Below are 21,452 nucleotides of genomic sequence, written 5' to 3'. Positions count from 1 at the left end.
CCTGGTTCTTATATTATAAAGAAGTTTGTTGAAACCCAGATATTGTATACCTATTAATCTGTATAATCTTTTCTTCCTTTTAACCACTCTTGTCATTTCTCTAACCATTGGTCTCTCAAAAAAAAAGAGATTTACAAAAAGACTTCGTCCTGGTGAAATGATTCCTTTTGAAATAGGCAGCAGAAATAATTTGCCACCCTCTGACAGCAAATTAAATACTCCAAGGATGTAACTGTATTTGTCTTGACCTTATTTAAAAGTGGGGACAACGCAGCTCTTGACAATTCCAGGCCGGTTGTTTCCCCCCATTCTGCCATAATCATCAAAAAAAGGATTAAAATATTTCAATTGTGGGCAACAAATGTAACAAACGAGTTCTAAATTTGGAAACAGATTATTGATATAGGTGGACTTTCCCTAGGTATTCTAACACTTTGGCACCCACAGTTCTTCCATCACAGTCTGGTTTGTTGCTGTCGCAAAGCAAGATTAAGTTATGACTGCTGAGAAGGTAATCGGTCCTTGCTACCCACTCTACCACCAAGAAATGCTCTTGGACCCTCCATATCCTGCCCACCACCTCTTCCAGCTACTTGCCTCATGGAGGTGCTATTGAACTATTCGCGCTAAAACTAGTAGACACTTGAAATTGTGTGACGATTCTCTCCTTCATCTGCACGGCTGTCATTGTTCAGTACAACCGTACTAATGGTAACATGACATATCTTAACTACTCTCCTTGCTTCAAGTATGTATTGCATGCTAAATATTATTTTGGTGATAGTTGCTTGTTACTGTCATACTAGAGTGACTCAAACCACTGGAGACAAATTCCTTGTATGTTTCTACATAGCGCTACTCAAGTTGGCCTGGAATAATGATTCTGATTGCGTTTCCTTCTGCTGCCTGGTGACATCGCCGAGGGACACGAGCAAATGTGTGCATGGGGTTTGGTGAAAGGTAATAAAACACACTCAATCCGCACATTTTATTGAGTACATTTTAATAAGACTAGTAAATAAATGTTAAATACATCTCGTAAGTCCAACAATAGTGTAAAGAATCAATGCACAGAAACACTTTACAATATTTCTCAAGATGATATTTACAGCCTTCATCTTTGTACATTTTTTTTGCAGTCAGTGAGTCCATTTATCTTTTTCCTGTCAAGTATTTAGAAAAAGTACATCGAAAGGAAAAATAAGTTAATCTGTATAGTGATTTGTTAATCATGTCAAGGGTCACACACGGCGTCACATCCAAACCTTAAATGAAGTGCAATGCAAGCAAACCAAGCTTTTCAGTATGATGACATGTTTCCCCTCAATAAATAAGATGAATCAAACGCATAATTGGTACAGTATTTCACTTTTCTTGTTGAGTTTTTATCACCTAACCCAGCACCCCCGCCCCCCCCCCCCCCAAAAAGTCTGTTCTAAACAAACACACCTTGCTAGTTTAGCTTAGTTGATCCAACGTATTTTGGGGTTTTTTAAACAAAATCATGCGAAACAGGTTGACCCCAAAAATAAATAAAATTAACATCAGGGTTTTTGAGTTAGTGTGGGAACCAAAGCCATATTGAAACCCCAAAATGGATATGAACCAATCACTAATGGATATCTGTGCAAAAACCTCAACCACCCTTGACCGACTTTTCACTACTGACACTCATTTAACCACATTTGATGACAATTCATTCGTTGATGGACAAGATAAGGGCAAACAATGCTCATGAACAAGCCAAGATCCAGGTTTAAGATTCTGAGGTTCCGTGAAATATTTTCTGGAGCAGTCGATTTTGGGGGGGTCGCCAACAGCATTTTTAGGGGTTGTTTAAATTCAATGGCCCTGAAAGCAAAGTGAGGAGAAGGATGCGGCCGGTGGGAACTTTTCCTCAGCTCAGGTGACCGAGGTGGTGATTTTCCATGAGGTCTGGAAAGTTTCGACGGAAAGATCAACAAAGCGGCTCACTGCGACCATAAAAGTCAAGGTGGTGGAAAAAAAGCAGTTCAAGGTCAGAGCCCATCAAAGTTCATGCAGCAGCTTCACTGTACAGTCGATGCAGTTGCTTCACCTGAGATGCTGAACGAGTCTTCCAATAAACGTAGAAATGCGCACACACTGCTTTTCCCCTCCGTTGACAGCTCCAAGGTGTCCAAAGAGCTTTTTCATTTTGCCGATCCCCAAACATTGTTGTTGTCGTTGGGTTTTTTGGAGAAATCCCACAATATTTGGGATATTGAGAAGTAGTAGCAGCAGCGGTTTCGCTAAAATTTAGCACCAGAGAGGATGAAAATTTGATGACACAATAAAAGGAAGAAATGGTGTCAAATGCACACTCCACAGACTGAATAATGCCACACCTACGTGGCTCGTTCCACTTAAGCACTTATTAATGGTTGCTTGAGGCACTGATTCAAAGCACTGGACAGTAGAAAAAATTAAAAATAAAATGAGCGCTGCAGAACCCAGAGGACAATTATGTGTGCGTAATTCTCAGTGGTGAGAGGAGCCTTGTCGAGCAGTGAAGGTACCTGGCGGTGGAACAGGGGCGTTCGACACAAATGCTTCTCTCGTGACTTCCATTACAAGGAAGTGGCACATATTCTTTGTAAAAAGTGAGCTCTCTCAAACTCAAACACTAAGCGAGAGTTCAGCTGCCTGGAAACAAGACATCCAGTGTTGGTCAGACGGATAAGACGCATCATCACAAATATTGAGCTACATTTCGGAGGAATGAAGTAAGCTTTTCGGGCTTGCTCCAGAGCAAAGTGCCATGAAGAAAAAGCAGGAATTCGAATAATCTTTGGCCCCCGGGAGAAGAACTCCCAATATTGTTGGCCCTCCATTTCCTCTCACTCTGGAATCTGCAAGGCCATCACCGTGGGCTTGATCTTGAAGTATTGATTGAAACGCAACACGGCGTACCTGGGAGACACAAACACCACACACCTCACATTGTTTCAGAGATTGAATGATTTTCAAACGTTCACTTTGCACGGTGGCACTTGAGGACCCCTGGCTCCTTATCTAAAGCCAACAATCTCGAACTTGGGTCTTAAACTGGGCAGTAATTTTAAATTGGACTGGCAAATTGATGCCATTGTTAAATTCAGCTTCTTTCATCTTAGGCAGCTGGCTAAAGTAAAACCTCTCCTTTCTCATGAGCACTTTGAAACAGTAATTCATGCCTTTGTCACATCCTGGCTGGATTACTGTAAGGCACTTTACTTTGGAGTCAGCCAAGCCTCCTTTAAGCATCTCCAGTTGGTCCAGAATGCTGCTGTTCACCTCTTGACTGGTACTCGTAAGAGGGAGCACATCACTCCTACTCCTACTCCGGCATCGTTCTTTTTAAGATCCTAGTATTTGTTTTCAAATTACCTGTCCGAGCTCCTCCGCACTTGCCTGGTGCCTCGGGTCTGCGGACCGGTTCGCTAAGTGGAGGCTCAGAGTGGATCGAGCCTTTTCTGTTGCCCGTCCCTCTCTTTGGAATGACCTCCCACTGAACATTCGGCAACCCCCTTCTTTGCTGCCCATTCCTAAAACTAGTCTTAAAACTCATTTTTATTCTTTGGCTTTGGCTGAGACTTGACTTTAGCATTATTGTTTTTGTGCTTTCAACTGTCTTTGTAATTCATATTTTGTTTGTTGTATGAATTTATTTTGCTCTACCGCTGTATACAGCACTTTGTATACAGTGGTGTTTTTTTTTTAAGTGCTCTATATAGTTGAGTTGAGTCGACAATATCACTTATATGCCACAATAATATGCTTCTTTATTGTGAGAAGAGCTTCCCCTTATCAGGAGTTAACAGCATTTTGTCGATTTTTAAATGGCAAATTAAATTGACAGTGTGTCACATGCTATTTTGCATTACAAACTTCGACCCACCAAGCAAGTTAAGCAGGTTGGTTTGCAAAATCTGCCAATCGTGCAGTCACGATCTGAAGGACAATGTTCACATCCAAATAAACACGTTCCTTTTGATTCTGAACATTTTCTGACACACACTCGCACACACTTACCTGAGGAAGTCAAAGTCGATAGAGGAGTATTTGGCCTGAATGAGGGCCCAGAAACCCCAAAAGAAGTGAGAAGCCTTCAAAGAGACAAAGAGACAGTGTCGTTCGGGGATGTCAGGGTGTGTATTAATGGGTGGATGAGACTTGTGTTCATACTGAAGTCGGCTTCCTTACCAGAGCAAACTTGTTGACCTGCACATAGAGCGTCTCTAGTTCTTTAGCGCTGACCTCTTCTGTTTTCTTGGTGAAAAGTTTATAAGCTTGCAGGTAGAATCTGAGCCAGTCCATCTGCATCTCCGGACTTGGGTACAGGCCATAGTCCAGCTCTGCCATGCCTAGTCATAAAATCAAACCAGGATCTGTCATGGCGTGTTGTACCATCTTGCTTTGCTTTAAAAGGGGCCCTTTCATCATAATCCATTTTTTCCCCATGAGATTATGCATAAGAAATGTCCATATGAGTTTGTGACATGGTTTATGCAGTTTGGCGTTTGCATGCAATAGCCTTTGAAAAGCAAAAGCATGCAGAAACGAGCGGATTTGAAATGGGCCTCGCTGTGATGCAGGATCGGGATTCATTATTCAAGTACGTGTCCACTTCATATGCGCTATGCACCCCCTCAACTCAGGAAAAATGATTGATTGCGACAACACACAGCATCGAAAATGTTGTTAAGTGGACATTTGTGGTGATAGTATTGATTCAGCCGGGCAGATGGGTCATTAGTGTCATGGGGCAATGACGTGACTTCATCTTTCGTCGACATCTGCTTGAAATGAGGAGATCGAGAAGCATCGCCACATATCCCCCAAAATATTTCTACCTCCTCCCGCCTCGCTCCTCTGTCATGAAAAGAGGGAACCGTATTTACTTTTGGGACATGACACTTTTTTGGAGGGGTGGGGGGGGGGGGGGGGGTTGAGTGTCATTTGATTGTGTGCTTTGTGTGCAGAATCCCAGACATGTTCCGTTCACATTGGATGTCGCATTTGTGTTTGCAATGTGAAGATCAGATTTAATAAAAATCTAAATAGACTGCAAGAGGATACAGGGTTCCCACTCTTCCACTTGCTTTTTATTTGTGGACCTTTTAAGGACTTTTGAGGGCTAATTTAGCCATTTTTAAGGACTTTTTCTCCATTCAGCAGGGGATTCACAGTGGATTTAATGCCCGCTGAACAGAAAGCCACATATCACTGGGCTGGTGTTCAAATCATTGCTGCCAAAGGAAGGGCACATCTTCATTTTTAGGGGCAATCAGCTAACGCTTTATTTGACATACTGTATGTCAAATTTTCATTTTTCTACCCGTTTTACAGGTAGGAAAATGAAAACAACTTGAATTCATTCTCAAATAAAGTACACTAAGAAAAATGTTAATTTAGAGAATATAAAACTTCTATTTTTGAATAAAAATCATTTTTTAAGGACTTTTATTAATTTTAGAAGCTTTCCCTGAAAATTAAGGACAATTAAAAACTTAATTTTACAACTTATTTTTTGTGGAATTTTATGAATTTTAAGGACCCGTGGGAACCCTGGGATACATTTGTTGCTCTCCTGTGTGCACTGTTGTCAAAGGACACATACATGACAGATAAGGCATTGAACATGGACAGAAAAGGTCACGAACCTGCAAATTCGTTGAAGTGGTTGCCAATGTCGAAAGCCTGGTAGTTGTAACTGGAGTACTCATAGTCTATGAAGCGAACGTGAGCTGTAAGACAACACAAGTAGGTTGTCAATGCATTCCATGTACACCTGCAAACTGAACATTAAGTTTGGCGGGTCAGACCGCGACATTCATCACATAATGAATATAAACAACAATAAGATGGTTTGTTTTCCACCGTGCTTTATTGAAAAGCAATACAACCATCGTGACCATCCCATAAGCGTTTAAGTAGCTTTTGTTAAATGACACAGATGCAGTTGCACAAGTAATTAATTAAAAGTCAGCACTAAAGTGGGAAAATGTATCGGTACCCTCTTTGCTGTTGTGTATTATGTTCTTGCAGAGCAGGTCATTGTGGCAAAGCACCACAGGCGACCCCAGTGTAGAGAGATGCTCCTTCATCCATAGCATCTCCTGCTCCAGCAACTCCTTGCTTGGCACTTCCTTCTGGATTCTAAATTGATGATAAGGCGCACAATGCAAAGAAGGAGTTACACAACAGTCAGCTTTTTCAGTTGCGCGACGATTCTAATCTTGTAGAAACAATTGTACAGCATCTAACAAAGTCAAATGAGCAAAAACCAATTCACTCGAAAGGAGTACAGGGGGTTCTTGCTCTATAATTGTGTTACGTTCCTTTGGCGATGACATAACATAACTATGTGTAAATGGAAAAGCGCAGGAGTCTATCATTAACCTAAGCTAACACTGAAGTTAAATCGCACTGAGAGGAAATATTTCTGAGAAAACCATTCTAGGCCATCAATATAAAACAAACAAATGAAAAACATTCATTTGGCCAGTAACTGAGTGTGCCTTCTTGTGGTGCCGGAGAGCACATGTCGCTGAAAAAAAATAGTTCATTGCGCACCATTTGGAACCATCAACATCTTATGTTGGCACTTGGGAACATTAAAGTGAAGATCACTCGTATACTTGTGGATACTGCGTCATTGAGTCATCAATGAGTTAAAAATTGATTTTATTGGAAGGTGTGTGTCTCGTTACGTATGGGGTAAAAATGGCACAGCATTTTGTTAAAAGAACATCAGGGTAACATGGAAGCATGGTGGTGGCAGGGTGATGGTCTGTGGCTGCTTTGCTTGCTCAGGAACAGGACAACTTGCTGTGATTGATGGGACAATGAACTCTGTCTGCTGTCTATTAGAAAACCCTGAAGGAGAACATCCGACAATCGGTTTGCGCCCTCAAACTCAAGCGCTTTTGGATCATGCAGCAGGACAACAATTCGAAACACACCAGCAAGTCTACTTCTGAATGGCTAATAAAAAAACAAAATTAAGGTTTTCGAGTGGCCAAGTCCATTTAAATCCAATTGAGATGCTATGGTGTGAGACTTTAAACGTGCAGTTCATGCTAGAAAACCCTCCAACCCTTGTGAAGCAAGTTTGCGAAGCAAGTCTGAGAAGAAGAGTGGGCCAAAAATTCCTCCACAGCGATGTGAAAGACTCATCACCAATTATCGCAAACGCTTGGTTTCAGTTATTGCTGCCAAGGGTGGCACAAACACAACACATTAGTAGGCTCGGGGGGTAGGGGGGGGGGGCAATTAGTTTTTCATATCGGGACAGGTAGGTTCGGATTTGTGTGTGTGTGTGTGTGTGTGTGTGTGTGTGTGTGTGTGTGTGTGTGTGTGTGTGTGTGTGTGTGTGTGTGTGTGTAAATAAATTTAATTGGCATTTTCTAGTTCCTCGGGTTGCCTCTGTGTGATTAAAACTGGTTTGATGAATTGAAATCTGTGTGTGATAAATATGCATAGAACAGAAATCAGTCAAATTACGAATTAAGGAGATTCATTCTATTGAGATAAAAACTATCCTGGAAGGACTGCGAGAGAAGTCTTTTTTCCCTGACGGCAAGGGTGTTTTCCAGGATGATAATGCCAGGCTTGTTTTATTTATAAAGAGTGCTTCAGAGATTCCAAAATGTTAACATCCACCACAGACTCTGGAACATTGAAATGAATTGACTAAATTAAACTTGGGAGTGTGATGGTGGTGAAATGATCTTTTTCAAGCCTTTCATGAATCCCAGAAGTTATCTTCTAACTAACAGTTGAGAAACAACATATCACCTGATGTTGGAAGCTTGTTCTGTGAACTCTGTAGCCACAAGGGAAAAGTATTTTTGCATCTTAAGCCAGAGATTGGGCTTTGGGATGCATCCGTTATGCGCATGAATGGCGTGGACACGAGCCATTTCTCCGGCAATCAGTCTGTGGGAAGACATGCGCATGCAAATATTAATATTTAGATTTTAAGTGTGCTGTAATCCTTTATCATTTGTGTATTTTGGCATTATACATCCCCTTTAATAGCCTACTGCAAAGACTGTAAATATTATTACCATATTTTCCGCACTATAAGGCACACCTGAAAGCATTCAATTTCCTCAAAAGCCGACAGTGCGCCTTATAATCCGATGCACTTTATAAATGGCGTTACGGTGTTTTTCTATTCCCCATTAAGTTGTTGGTCTTGTTAGTGTTCCTATGCCATTTCACGGCGTTTAGTAGCAGGAACCAATTGTAACGTAAAAGGGTTCTGCCCGACATTACTTCACATGTGCATTTGCCAACACACACTCAAACAGACAGCTACTTTGTGAACTCTGCACAGCCATTAGGAAAGTAAGATGACACCAAAATCATAGTTAATTACTGACTAAATGAAGGAAGAAGGAGACAAGCAAGACTTCTCAGGATATTTAGCCCCTTGTAGATGTGAGGCAACGAGGTTTGTGTGCCTTTTTGTTGAATCAATTGTCTTCATTTTTCTCTTTCATTTATTGTTTTGTAATACCATTTGTAGTTAGATAATTCATGTCCGTGTTTGTGACCAGCTCTCACGGGTTGCCAAGGAATAAACCCTGTATTTTTATGGACTTGTCGTGCTTCATGCGACATACACTGAGGGAGCTACATATGGATCAATATTCCGATTTCTTGGACGTAGTAGTTTAAATGTTCTGCAACCATAGCCACTATTGTAGCTTCTATTCTATGCGCCTTATAATGCTGTGCACGCTATATTTGAAAACCGTTTTACAATAGGCCATTCATTGAAGATGCACCTTATACTCCGAAGCGCCCTGTAGTGCGGAAATATGGTGTGTGTGTATATATATATATATATATATATATATATATGAGTGGTGTTTGGAGGTCCATACCTGAGTAAAGAAGGATCCCTAACATCTTGTGTCCCAAGAGCATCCCCCTGCATGTATTCGTAACATATGCCATTTTGAAATGTGCAGTAAAGACGGGGAGCACAACCATTAGCATGCAGCACCTGGAGGTGAAAAATAACACACATCCACCTTCATAAGTGGAACAACATTGAGGGGAACACCTGAGCATTTTCACACACTAGAAGATTAAACGTACCTGAAAGCTTTTAAGCTCATTGTCTCTGTCCACAATTAGCTCCGTCTTGTTGCCATAAACACGCACCAAAACCACATCTTCTGGATTATCGTCCACGTAGCAGCCCACCAGTTTGTTGGTTGTCCCATCAGTGAATAACTGAAGGAAAAAACAAAGAAAAGGTATGCGCTTTTTTTCAGACAGACTTGAGAGATAGACACCAGTGGGTGTGGGAAGGCCAAGACTCAAACGTGTGTGTGTGTGTGTTTGAGTATATAGTATGTAATAATAGAGTAAATAATGTGAGAACTGGCATGATTTGAAAAATTCCAAAAAGAAAATGCGAGATGACTGAAATACAATGTTTCAGTCGCTATTTAATATTCTTTTTCGGACGGGGTCTCACGCAATCAAGGTTTAAGTACCGTATTTTCTGGACTATAAATCGCGGTGGGGAAGGGGGTTCATAGTTTGGCTGGGGGTACGATTTATACTCTGGAGTGATTTATATGCTTATATGTGAAATGATTATATCATGTTATTTTCACATTAAACAGCAAGAGGGTGCTCTAGGCCTGTGTTGATATATCGACGATGAGTCTGATGTAAGCGACGTGGAAGAGGAAGCGCCACATCTTCTTTCTACCTTTGGAATTGGCGGTGTTGTTTAAAAGTGACACCAAGGTTGAAGATATCATTGGATTTTGTGATTTGGAGTGACACTGATGGTTTGGTAAACTTGTTCGCATGTTCTTTATGCTATAGTTATCTGAATAACTCTTAATATGTTACGTGAACACACCAGGGACGTTCTCCATTCGTTGTTTATACATCAAGTAACGTTCGCAAGTCGCACACCGATTCAGTCTGTTCTATATTTTTATCTGCCTTTCAAGATGGCATGTCTGTTCTTTATGTTGGATTTTATCTAATACATTTCCCCCCAAAATGTGACATACTCCAGTGTGACTGATAAATGTTTGTTTCTTCTTTACTATGCATTTTATGGCTGGTGCAACTTGTACTCCGGAGCTATTTGTAATCCGGAAAATACGGTAAGTGCTCTAAAATAAAAGCAAAATGCAACCCTGTGGGGCAAAACATCCAACTTTTGGGGCAGCAGTCAACACAACACGGATATGGACTGTATGTCAAATCTCAGGCGCTCACTACCACATATCTGGCATTCCATACATGGCCAACCACAAAGGTGGACGTCTAGCCATCCTTGTTATTACTGTCGACACACTGGCAAAAACACAGTTGTCTACTACGTGACTGATCCCTTCCACCTGCCACACAATACACCGCTAACACCATTGACCAATATGTCGACAGACAGCAACTTTGGAAGCAGACAGACGTAAACATTCAGCCAAGGTTCACGTGGGGGTGAGGAGGTTGTTGGAGCTCCCATGACTGCAGGACTGTCATGTATCTGCGGGTACCTTTGTCTGTTTATGATTTTTTTTTTTTTAAAGCGTGACATGGGTGGGGAATGTATTTCATTCAAGTTTGATTTACTGTAATTTGAGGATGATTAAATCTTGAATAGAAGTGCAACGACTGACTTATTTTTGATAATACAATATATAAATATTGAAGATAGCACTTTCAATTTATCAATGAGAGAGCTTGATTTTAAAGTGTTCAACTCCTTGGAAATTCAGCCTCAGGAGTGAAATCTCCGATTTCTGTAGTCGTTCATGAAAGCAGGCTGATTATCGGTGATTGTTTATATTTTTTTTTTGAGGTGGGGGTCAGAATATGACATTTGCAACCATTTCTACTTTGGAAAACAATGATTAATTTTGCAGATTTTCTGACATGATACAGATTAAATCCAAATATTGAATGATAATTTGTTTGTGCAATCTCATACACTGTCAATTTGGGGGGGGGGGGGGGGTCCTGTTTTTGAATGGATGGAAGTTAAAACCCCCATTTCAAAAAACCTGATTTGTCAATTTTTACCCATTGTGGGTCTAGTAAAAAAATTGTCATAACTGTACAGACAATACACAAGTAACAACTCGCACCACTTTTAGGACTTTGCAGAATGCATGATGAATATTTGTCTTAATTAGCATACCTTTTTTTCATATGAAGTACTGTCCCCTCCAAAAGTATGGGAATGACATTGTCAATTCCTTAGCTTTCGTTGTACACTGAAAACATTTGGCCTTCACGTCGTCAAAAGATGATAAGATAGAAGTTCACAAGTCCTGCTTTTCTGTCAGAGTGATTACATCTCATTCTGGTTAACAACTCACAACAGGGCACCTTTTGTTTATATATGTATTGGAATCGACGTTATTGACTTATATATGGTGGCATAACCCTTAGTTACAAAAACTACAACAAGCCTGCAACCCATCGACTTCATAAAATTGTAGCAGACTTCAGTTGAAATACATTTCCAGGCCTCATTCTGTTATTGTTTGTTTGTGGTGAGGTTCACCTTTCAGTCTCCCCTTAAGGAGATGAAATGCATTCTCTATTAGTCTATTGGGTTACAGGCAGGTGACTTGACTTGGCCACTCTAAGACCTTCCACCCTTTCCCCCCAATTAGGTCCTGTTTTGTGTTGGCAGTGTTTTGGATCATTATCTTGCATCACAATGAAGCTTCTCCCAATTTAGGATGTGTTCCTCTGGAAATTTTTAGACAAAATGTTTTTGTAGACTTCAGAATTCCTTCTCCTCCAACTGTCATCAACAAAGACTGGTGAGCCCGTTCCAGAAGCAGCCATACAACCTCCACCATCCATTCACATATGAGCTTGTCTGTTTTGCATCATGAGCAAATCCTTTCTTTCTCCATACTTTGGCCTTTCCATCACCTTTGTACTGGTTAATCTTGATCTCATCTGTCCATAATTTTGTCCCAAAACTTTTGTGCCTCATCTCTGTACTTTGCAAAATCCAATGTGGCCTCCCAATTCTTTTTGCTGAGTGGGTTCTGTCATCAACTGCTGTTAGTAACTCTTTGATGAATGCTGATCAGCACACCAGTAGTGTCTCTTTTTCAGAACATTCCATCATTTAGATCTAGACGTAAATACCATAAAATAAAAGCTGGACAAATGAACTTTTGTCTAATAAAACCCAAATGTCTTCTGTGTACAACAAAAACGAAGGAATTGACTTTGCCGTTCCAATACTTTTGAAGAGGGCTGTATGTAACGCAAGCAAGCAAGAGTGAGGGTCATCAATGTTCATAAATTGCACCTTGAAACCGAGCATTAAGTGGAATTCACAATAGTTCCTTCTAAAGTTGCATCACGTGTGCTTGGCAGAGAAATTGTGTGATTATTTTAGATTTTAAAACATTTGTTGCATTTTTGCAAATGTAGACATCCTGTGCAGTACATAAACCAATTTATTAGGAGTGGTGCGCATTTTTCCAACACCTTCCCATGTAACTTTGGCCACCTCCACCTTATTTGAACTAGTCTTTTAGTATATGTTGGGGGCCAATGAAAATGGATGATGGGCCGAAAATGGCCCGTGGGCCAATTTTTAGACACACCCGGGGCAATTTAATGTTCACTGGAAATCATTTGTAGCTATATGGGGTCTTCAAGTGTTACCAGTTGTGGTAATATTTAGTCAAATTTTCAACCCAAAATATTTTTTTCTTTGTAACCGGACAAAAAAGGTAAACTGATGTGGTGAGAAATAGATGAATTGGACGGATTTCAGGTCGTCCTTCTGCTCTTCCCTTGTGATGCTGCAGCGCCTACACACTAATGCCAATCTTAGTTTAGCCTAGCATACAGCGCACACCTAGCTTCGCAGTTGACAAACCTTGGTCCTGACAGGGTTCGTCTCCCACGCCGGTCTCAGCTCTTTCATGATCTTCATTGCTCCTTCCGTCACATTGTGCTCGTCTACAAAAACGTGAATCCTGCGTATAACCGGCGAGCCGACAGGCACATGGATCTGAGTTTCCATCCCACTGTCGTTTACCCGTTAATCCCCGGGCCCTTCTGGAAACTCGAGCACACAAGTGTCGCTTCGATTGCAAGTCAACTGGTTTAACTGGTTTAAGATATCTTTCAGAGGAGCAGGGGTGTTTCTTCTTCTTTTGATGGGATGGGTTAAAAACTCGGTGTTATCGCTGGAAGGATGTGGGATACAGTGCCTGAAGATACACGACACCGGTTCCTAGAGGCTGTCAGCACTCTTACCGCTTCCTCCTACTTGTCTCCGCCCATTCGGGGATCATCCGATTCTACCGCCCTTTCAGACGACACAGCAGAGCACGCCCATTATTTCCGAGTTTTGACGATGGTGCCCGAAGAATTGAAAGAGAATGATTGTCCTCGAGCTGTTTGGGCAGCATAATTCCTAATAGCCACCTGGGCACACTACATAATCCCAAAATGTCCACTTCACTTTACGGAGGTGTCCTATTAGCAGTATTGGGCAGGTTCCTAACATGTGAGGTATTACATATTAATAATAATAATAATAATATTAATACATTTTATTTGTAAGCGCCTTTCACAACACTCAAGGACACTTTACAACCAAGAGCAAATAATAAAACCACAGATAAAATTATAAACAAAAGAAAAGAAAGATTTAAAGTGGATATGCAAGTCTGAATAGGTGGGTTTTGAGTTAGGTTTTCAATGTGGGAAAATAGTCAATATTACGAATATTGGGTGGAAGTGAGTTCCAGAGTTTGGGGTCAGAGCGGCTGAAGGCTCTGCACCCCATTGTACAGTACTGAGACGGGCAGAGGGTAGAGAGAGGTGGAGGGAGGATGAGGACCTGAGTGAGCGAGAGGGAATGGAAATTTGAAGATCTGACAGATAGGGGGGTGCAATAGTTAATAATAGTTAGTTACTTGCATTAGACCTTTTTTTTAAAAATAATATTACCGTCTAGTCGAGTAAAAAGTTACTTTTTACTTTTAAGATACTTTTTACTTCCCAGTTAGTTGTAATTACTCATGTAGTTGAAGGGCACACAAAATTAAAGTCTCCATTTTAATTTTGTGACCATATTGCAAATAGTGGTTACCATGAATAGCTGATTTACAATAATGGAGTGATACAAAATAATTCAACAATCCAAATCTTGACACGACATGATACATACTCATGTTCTATGCCTCATTTATTTAACTCGTGAGTTATAAAGTGCAGCCACACAATAATTAACAAAAAAAAAAAAGAATGTTAAACATGTTAATGGCTTATACAGTTTTAATAATGCGATTAAAAGTGCACTTCAATAATGAGGTCGTACAGCAACCAGACATGGCTTGTTTTGTTATGTAGTATTTTGGAACCTTGGCAATATCTCCTCCCCTGATGTCGCAGTGCATTGAACAGCATAACGCAATCATGATTTAATGAACTTTTCAACAGTCCTACAGAGACTGAGCGAGTGTACCAACAACGTACCTTCATATTTTCTTTAGCTGACACAAACTCAAAATAGTGACCGGATTTTCTGCTTGAAAATGTAAACCTCTAATTCATATAAGAGTGACATGACGTCACCATCTCCAGATGGAATGCTAAATTTTGAAGTCCCAGGATGGTTCACTTCAAGCTGTAAACACTGTAGTTCCCCTCTTTTTTAATGTATGTACAGTCATGTACAGTCATTTGCTGGGTGTCTTTATCGAAAAAAGGTATTTCATCCTGTATTTTATTTGTTAATTATTAGTTTCATTCCACGTACACAGATGAGGGTTAAAATACCATGAGTGAGAAATACTGTATGTCATTGCGGATAACTAGACTCAAGATCCATTTTTTAAATGGAGCTTTTAACTAATATCTAGCTATTGACGTTCTTTAACTTTTTAACGCTTGTATCTAATGTGTATTTCTTTTTTCCAAATTTTAATACTTTAAATCTTTTATTTCTATTGACTGTATAACCATCCATCATTTTTCCACCATTTGTCCTGAAAAGGGTCACGGGAGGGTGCCGGAGCCTATCCCAGGAGACTTCGGGCGGAAGGGGGACTATACCCTTAACCAGTCAGTCACAAGGCATAGAGATGAACAACCATTCACACCCACATTCATATCGCCACTGAGCGGGAAACGATCCCACGCTGCCCGCACATAAGTCAGGCGAGTGTATCTCTCCGCCATCGGCGACATTATCGGCTCTTAAAGGCATCGCTCTCGATTTACTTTGCATTGCTAAGATAGCTGGCATCCATTGCACTACAAATATGAACTATTGAAGCTATTTTGTCTGAAACGAAACAAAATGTTACACTTTCAAAAATCTAATTATTATTAATAAATAGAATGTCCCCTCTCTGATATCGAACTGCCAATATTTTACAATAAGGTAGAAATACTCTGAACTGTGTAGCTGTATGGCTGGGGGGAGGCTGCTCATGCTTGGACTCGCGGTCTCAATCCTCCTTCTAGGCACTGCCGTCAAGATTTTTAAACCGATGTAATGCTTCTGGAGGCCCGGTGATCCAGTGGTTAGCACGTCGACCTCACAATGTAAAGGTACCAGGTTCAATCCCAGCTCTGGCCACCCTGTGTGGAGTTTGCATGTTTTCACCGGGCCTGTGTGGGTTTTCTCTGGGTACTCCGGTTTCTTCCCACATTCCAAAAACATGCATGGCACATATAAAACTGCTTCAAACCTTTGGCAAACGCCTTTAGCCACTCACCACTGTGTGCATCTAGTTCATAAAACGTTGTTGTTGACATGTACAGTAAAACGATAGATAATTACTAACATGTAGTTTTGCAAATTTGGAAAATAATAGCCGAACCCCTCTCTGGCACCAATCCAGAAAGTTTTACGTTGATTTGCACCAGCAGACAGTCACTTCATCAAATACCAACTGCAAAAAATAACGAAGGGAGTGAATGCCACATTGTACCTCCAACTGTCAAACAGATGGTGGCAGTAAAGCCATGTCATATGTGGTTTGTGACTTTTAGGTTTCAAGTCATCCCTGTGATTCCCCCAAATCACTGGCAATATTGCAACTACAGTATTTCAAAAACAGAAATAGAGTTAGTAACGGGCTAAAATGCGACGTGGACATTTGCATTGTTCAGTTACTGTACGCACACCCATCTGGTTAACACTGAACATAAATTTATACTGCAGTGATACACACTGTACAAGAAAAAGATGTTAGTGCAGTTCTCAACACACAGCTAGACATTGAACTCCTAGGTTTTCCAGGATATTGGATATGCAGTTCATTGCCTATGGTTATTCAAAAAGTACTTGAAAGTCAGGATTCAATCTGTATATCAAGACAAGCGATGCTAAATTGGGTGCAACAATCGCAACAGCTGTCACTTTTTGTTTTGTTTCTATCCAAAAGGAGTATTGATGGGGGTACTTCAATATTTCAATATTTCGTCTCAATGGGCCTCCTGTGAGTGTGATTGCTCAGTGCTCAGGTCTTTGTACGAGAGTCGTTGACTTAGTGGTTGTGTGTAAGACAGACAACTTGCAGCTCATGTTACTCAGCAGGTTGTCAAGGAGTCAGCTGAAGCTTTTGGGGGCCTAGTGACCCCCCCCCCCCTCCCCCACCCCATTCCTGCTTTCACTGGTTTGCACAGCTTTATTTATACAAGTAAGGGGCCAGATGCTGCATTGTCCAAGCAGTCAAATTCTTTCTAAAATAAGGATCAAAATGTTTACACCAACTGTATTCACTGTAGTTTTATACTGTACTTATATTCATGAATTTTATGTTTTAATTAGTAACATGATTTCGCAATGGCAAGTATTGCTGACATATAAGTATCGTGCGTGGAATTATATTTCAATGTATAAGTTTGCATAGAGGCATCTGTCCTCTTTGCCATAGAATCTATGGCAGTGGTTCTTAACCTGGGTTTGATCGAACCCCAGTGGTTCGGTGAGTCGTGTCTCAGGGGTTCGACGAAGCCTCTGCCATGGAGGGTAAGACACATGTGACTCAACGTCTTAATTAATTATGACACACCTGCTTGGCCATCACTGGCTGCAGATGATCACATGACATTGCTTGTCCAATCAGTGCTGCGTCGTTCATGGCAGATGAACGACGCAGTTCATCTGCCATCAGTGTTCGCTCAGTCGTCAGTGTGTGACTGTCATGAATAGTACGTTGTAAATTTTAAAAAAAAGTATACGTAGGTCTTGAAATTTTATTGACTTTTTTCTGCTTTTAATAAATGTGTTTTTTTATCTTAAATTTGTAAAATATATCTATATATTTATTTATTTTTCACTCATGAAAGGTTCAGTGAATGTGCATATTAACTGGTTGGGTTCGGTACCTCTAAAAAGGTTAAGAACCACTGGTCTATGGTATATTGTCGCATTGGTATTTTTTGTGGTAAAAGGTTCATCAAAAACCATCACCTGATTTATATATCTGTGTATAGTTGTACTGAATGCTGGAGGAGAACATCCACCTGGGAGAGACAACAAGGGAGTGAAAAAAAGCAAAAATATTATCAGAACCAAAAGTTAACTTTGAATTTTTATTTTTCTGAATGTTTCCCTTCCAAACGTTTTCCTAATTTGGGGATGGAACTGGCAAAGTGACTGACATTAGACACTCTGATATGTATTGATTAAAGTAATACCTGTACAATTTAGCTGTGTTTCCAGTCCACTTTATAGTCCACTGCTTCTCAAATATAGCCCGCCCTGCAAGAATAAACATCACTGCCACCTACTGCAGCAGATGCGCAATTACATTTTATTCTAGTATGACATTAAAAAAAAAAACATTTTCAGTGTGGTCACCCCCCCTCCCACCCCCTCCACGACATCGTACAGCGCTCCTAATTATTTGATAGATAGATGCACTAAGGTCCCATAAATAATTCCATAAGCATCAACACTGGGTAGTAACAATGTAAAAGTAAACATGAACACATAAAAAGTACAAATATGAATTGTTCCATACCATTTAAAGTAGTCGGCCTCTGCTAATTCTTCCCCTTCAGTGTTCCCCTACACTTTAACCGACCAAATGCTGCCTATTAAAGACCATGTCAAGTGAATTCAGAGATTTGTTTCTAAATACATTATCCATGTTTTTGCATAATCAGCAACTAGCTTCAAATACTGACAACAATGTCGTACTGAAATGTGGAGAGTGTTAAAATGTTGTCACCATTTAAATTTTTCTTTTTGTTTTTTTAGGCATGACTGAAACAGTCGTCCAGGTGTGCCCATTACGTCGATCACGATCGACCGGTGGCTCGCTGACTGGTCCCAAGTCGATCGCGAGGGGTGTAGAGGAGAAAAAACAAACAAACAACCATTTGTGTGTATTCAGATTTTTATCGCCCGCACAGTGGGTTAGCTCATATGTGACCGCTTCAAAGTATTGACAGATAGCCAGAATATTTAGTGACCCATCCCAACCAATTTTGGGCGTTTTAGGGGACATGCAGATGAAGTTACATCCAATTTGTACGTTGCCAAAGAACATTATCAAACCTTGAAATGGGATCCAGAAGAGCCATCCACCGGGATAAACTAGCTGTCCATTGTCAGCGATGGTGCGGAAATTTCAGGGAGCAAAACAAGCAACAGGCAGACATGGGCGTTGCACTGCAAAGGTGTTTTTTATGGCATACATAATCGTTCTCTCTGCTTATTTCAACTCAAATTGGTTCTCTTTGCTCTTACTTGTCCCGAAAAGCCGCACACTATTTCACACAGACACTCAATCACAGGCCATTCCTTTGTAACAATGGAGAAAGTTACCTCCATTTTTGCCCGGTTTTTGAAATCTTTAACATGTCATAACTTTGTTCATTCTTAACATATGGACCAAATTTGAATGTTTTGTTGCATTATTCCAGAGGTGTCAAACTCATTTTTGTCGCAGGCCACATTTTAGTTACAGGTTCCCTTATGAATTTTGGGAAACCATATAAATGTTTAGTCACCTCCACATATTACATATACAGCACTCAACAAATTGATGGATAACTAGTTTTAAAATCTTAAGTCAAGAATAATGACTGTTATTGTGAATTACATATGACAATTTGAAATTTTGGTTGAGACTTTCGCAAGCATCATGGAACTTGACATGCTTGATTTGCTTTCGCGGGCCACATAAAATGATGTGGCGGGCCAGATCTGGCCCCCGGGCCTTGACTTTGACACATGTACTTTATTCCATCTCTTTGCAGTGACATTGGTCTTGCTAGAAAAAAAAAAAGATTTTAATGTTGTTGTCATGTCCTTGCACATTGTAGTCCTTTACCAGTACCTGGAGGCTGTGAAAAGGTGTAGGCCTGATTATGAATGAAACGACCATGAATAGAGACAAACATGTCTTACCAAACGCCGTGTTTTATTGAAAAGTTGGTTCCCCAGGTAGCAAGAAGCATTCATTATAATTGTTACAATGCTCAGTGGCAGGCGATGCATATCGGTATATTTTTTTTCTTTCTTCACTTTTGAACACAAGAAATCCCAGTCTTTCAAATGACCATGTGGAGAATACTTCAGTTTTTGAGGGTGGATACCAGCAAATTGGGTGACTGGATAATACATCAACACACAAGGAATTTTGTTTTTGATGGGAGATTTTGGGGGTAAGCATAAAATTCAAGTTCGTATAATTCTTGAGAAATTACAGAGTGAATTTTGTCTTTTTCAGGCTAATTTGATGGAATATTATAATGATTGTTCCAGTTTCTGACCAGTTTCTCACTACTACTTCCTGATAGTAGTCCCAGGAGAACATTCCTGATGGGACTACAACAACCTGATTTTTACAACGATTGCAATTATTATTATTATTAAATCAATGTTTGTGAACTGGACTGATTCAGATCTGCCATGAAAAAGAAGAGAAAACTTAGATACCCTTGACCCGGAGAACATGTGCCAAGGGAAACATGTGGAAGGAATAACAAATTGACAACCCGAGCTGGAAGATCCAAACAATTTTTTTAGCAACCAATGCCAGCACTATAACTGTGGCACATTTATGTATCATCACACAAACTGGGAAAGACACAGGAGATGTGTTTGGTCACACCCAGGATCCAATGTTTTCGTGTAAGGGTGGGAGCTCAGTATTGCGGCTGTACGTGTAGCCACATGCCTCATCTGTGCTCCATAAACTTCATCCAGTCTCTTCACTGGCTCGTAGGAAGGTAGTTGCAAGTCCAATGAGAATTAGTGAGAGGGCACATGTATGAAACTGTACGCATATCGATGCAGCTTCACATGTCCACATCAAAAGAAGAATTATGTTGCTTATGTCTCTCTAATCTCCATCAAGAATGAGGAAATTAACACAGTCTTTAACCCCGACACACACACACACACACACACAAAAACACACCAGACCATAAATCACATCTCCATCGAAGCAATGATCTCTGAGCTCACTCCCAGTCTAATCTAGTTCCTCATGTCTAAACTCATGTTGACACACTCCTCATCGATCACTGATTGCACGATTAGTGTTTGCAAAGAGGGAATGTAACACGCGAAGAGTGATTATTTCCACACACACCTTTGTGAGATTTAACACACTCTATTAAAGAGGATGTTTGAACGCAGTGCCTGAACAATGCACACAGTTTATGATCGATTACAGAACTCATAATAATGTGACAATATGGACTAAGAACTTCAGTGTTTGTTTGCTTGAATTCCATTATTTAGCCATTTGTTACCACTGTCCAGTGTCAGTTCTTATGTGTTTTCATTCATTTCTATTTGTAATTTTTCTTTGCTTTTAATTGCTACTCGGGCGGCCCGGTAGTCCAGTGGTGAGCACGTCGACTTCACAGTGCAGAGGTACCGGGTTCGATTCCAGCTCCGGCCTCCCTGTGTGGAGTTTGCATGTTCTCCCCGGGCCTGCGTGGATTTTCTCCGGGTACTCCGGTTTCCTCCCACATTCCAAAAACATGCATGGCAGGCTGATTGAACACTCTAAATTGTCCCTAGGTGTGACTGTGAGCGCGGTTTGTTGTTCGTCTCTGTGTGCCCTGCGATTGGCTGGCAACCGATTCTGGGTGTCCCCCGCCTACTGCCCGAAGACAGCTGGGATAGGCTCCAGCACCCCCCGCGACCCTCATGAGGATCAAGCGGTTTGGAAAATGAATGAATGAATGAATAATTGCTCCTCTTTCAAAATCCAAGATGGCGCCACAGTTGGCAGCCACTCTTCAAGAGCTTTGCTTTTTGTTGTTTTTGTCTTTTGTCCAGCTCCGGCCTCCCTGTGTGGAGTTTACATGTTCTCCAAATCCAGTAGACACTTAAACAGCTTCTTCCCTCTAGCCATTAACTCCTTAAACAGTCACTGACGTAGTCACTCTTCTTGTACTACAAATACTGCTACTGGTTACTCTAAAATGGTTCAATG

At 40.7% G+C, this 21,452-nt stretch overlaps 1 protein-coding gene across 2 annotated transcripts; it reads right to left on the bottom strand.

The window, feature by feature from the left end:
• Positions 1–986: 986 nt before the first annotated feature.
• Positions 987–13,288, bottom strand: etnk2 (ethanolamine kinase 2). Of its 2 annotated transcripts, XR_015101577.1 has the most exons (10): positions 12,902–13,288; positions 9,115–9,252; positions 8,898–9,019; positions 7,801–7,941; positions 6,017–6,159; positions 5,664–5,747; positions 4,204–4,364; positions 4,033–4,106; positions 2,078–2,931; positions 987–1,973 (listed from the first exon to the last, which is right to left on the bottom strand). XR_015101577.1 is itself a non-coding variant. In XM_086117377.1 (9 exons), exons 1-9 carry the CDS (start codon positions 13,046–13,048, stop codon positions 2,859–2,861), a joined length of 1,083 nt encoding a protein of 360 aa, XP_085973503.1. In that variant the 5' UTR covers positions 13,049–13,288; the 3' UTR covers positions 987–2,858. The 2 variants fall into 2 exon arrangements, 1 of the variants encoding a protein (XP_085973503.1); XM_086117377.1 differs by having other exon boundaries at positions 987–2,931.
• Positions 13,289–21,452: the final 8,164 nt, after the last annotated feature.

The sequence above is a fragment of the Hippocampus guttulatus genome, chromosome 8 (genome assembly GCF_054856545.1).
Source record: "Hippocampus guttulatus isolate MCC_2025c chromosome 8, RoL_Hgut_1.0, whole genome shotgun sequence".
Lineage (NCBI taxonomy): Eukaryota > Metazoa > Chordata > Actinopteri > Syngnathiformes > Syngnathidae > Hippocampus > Hippocampus guttulatus.
The sequence above is the reverse complement of the archived record's forward strand: the minus strand, read 5'-3'. Positions and strand labels throughout refer to the sequence as shown.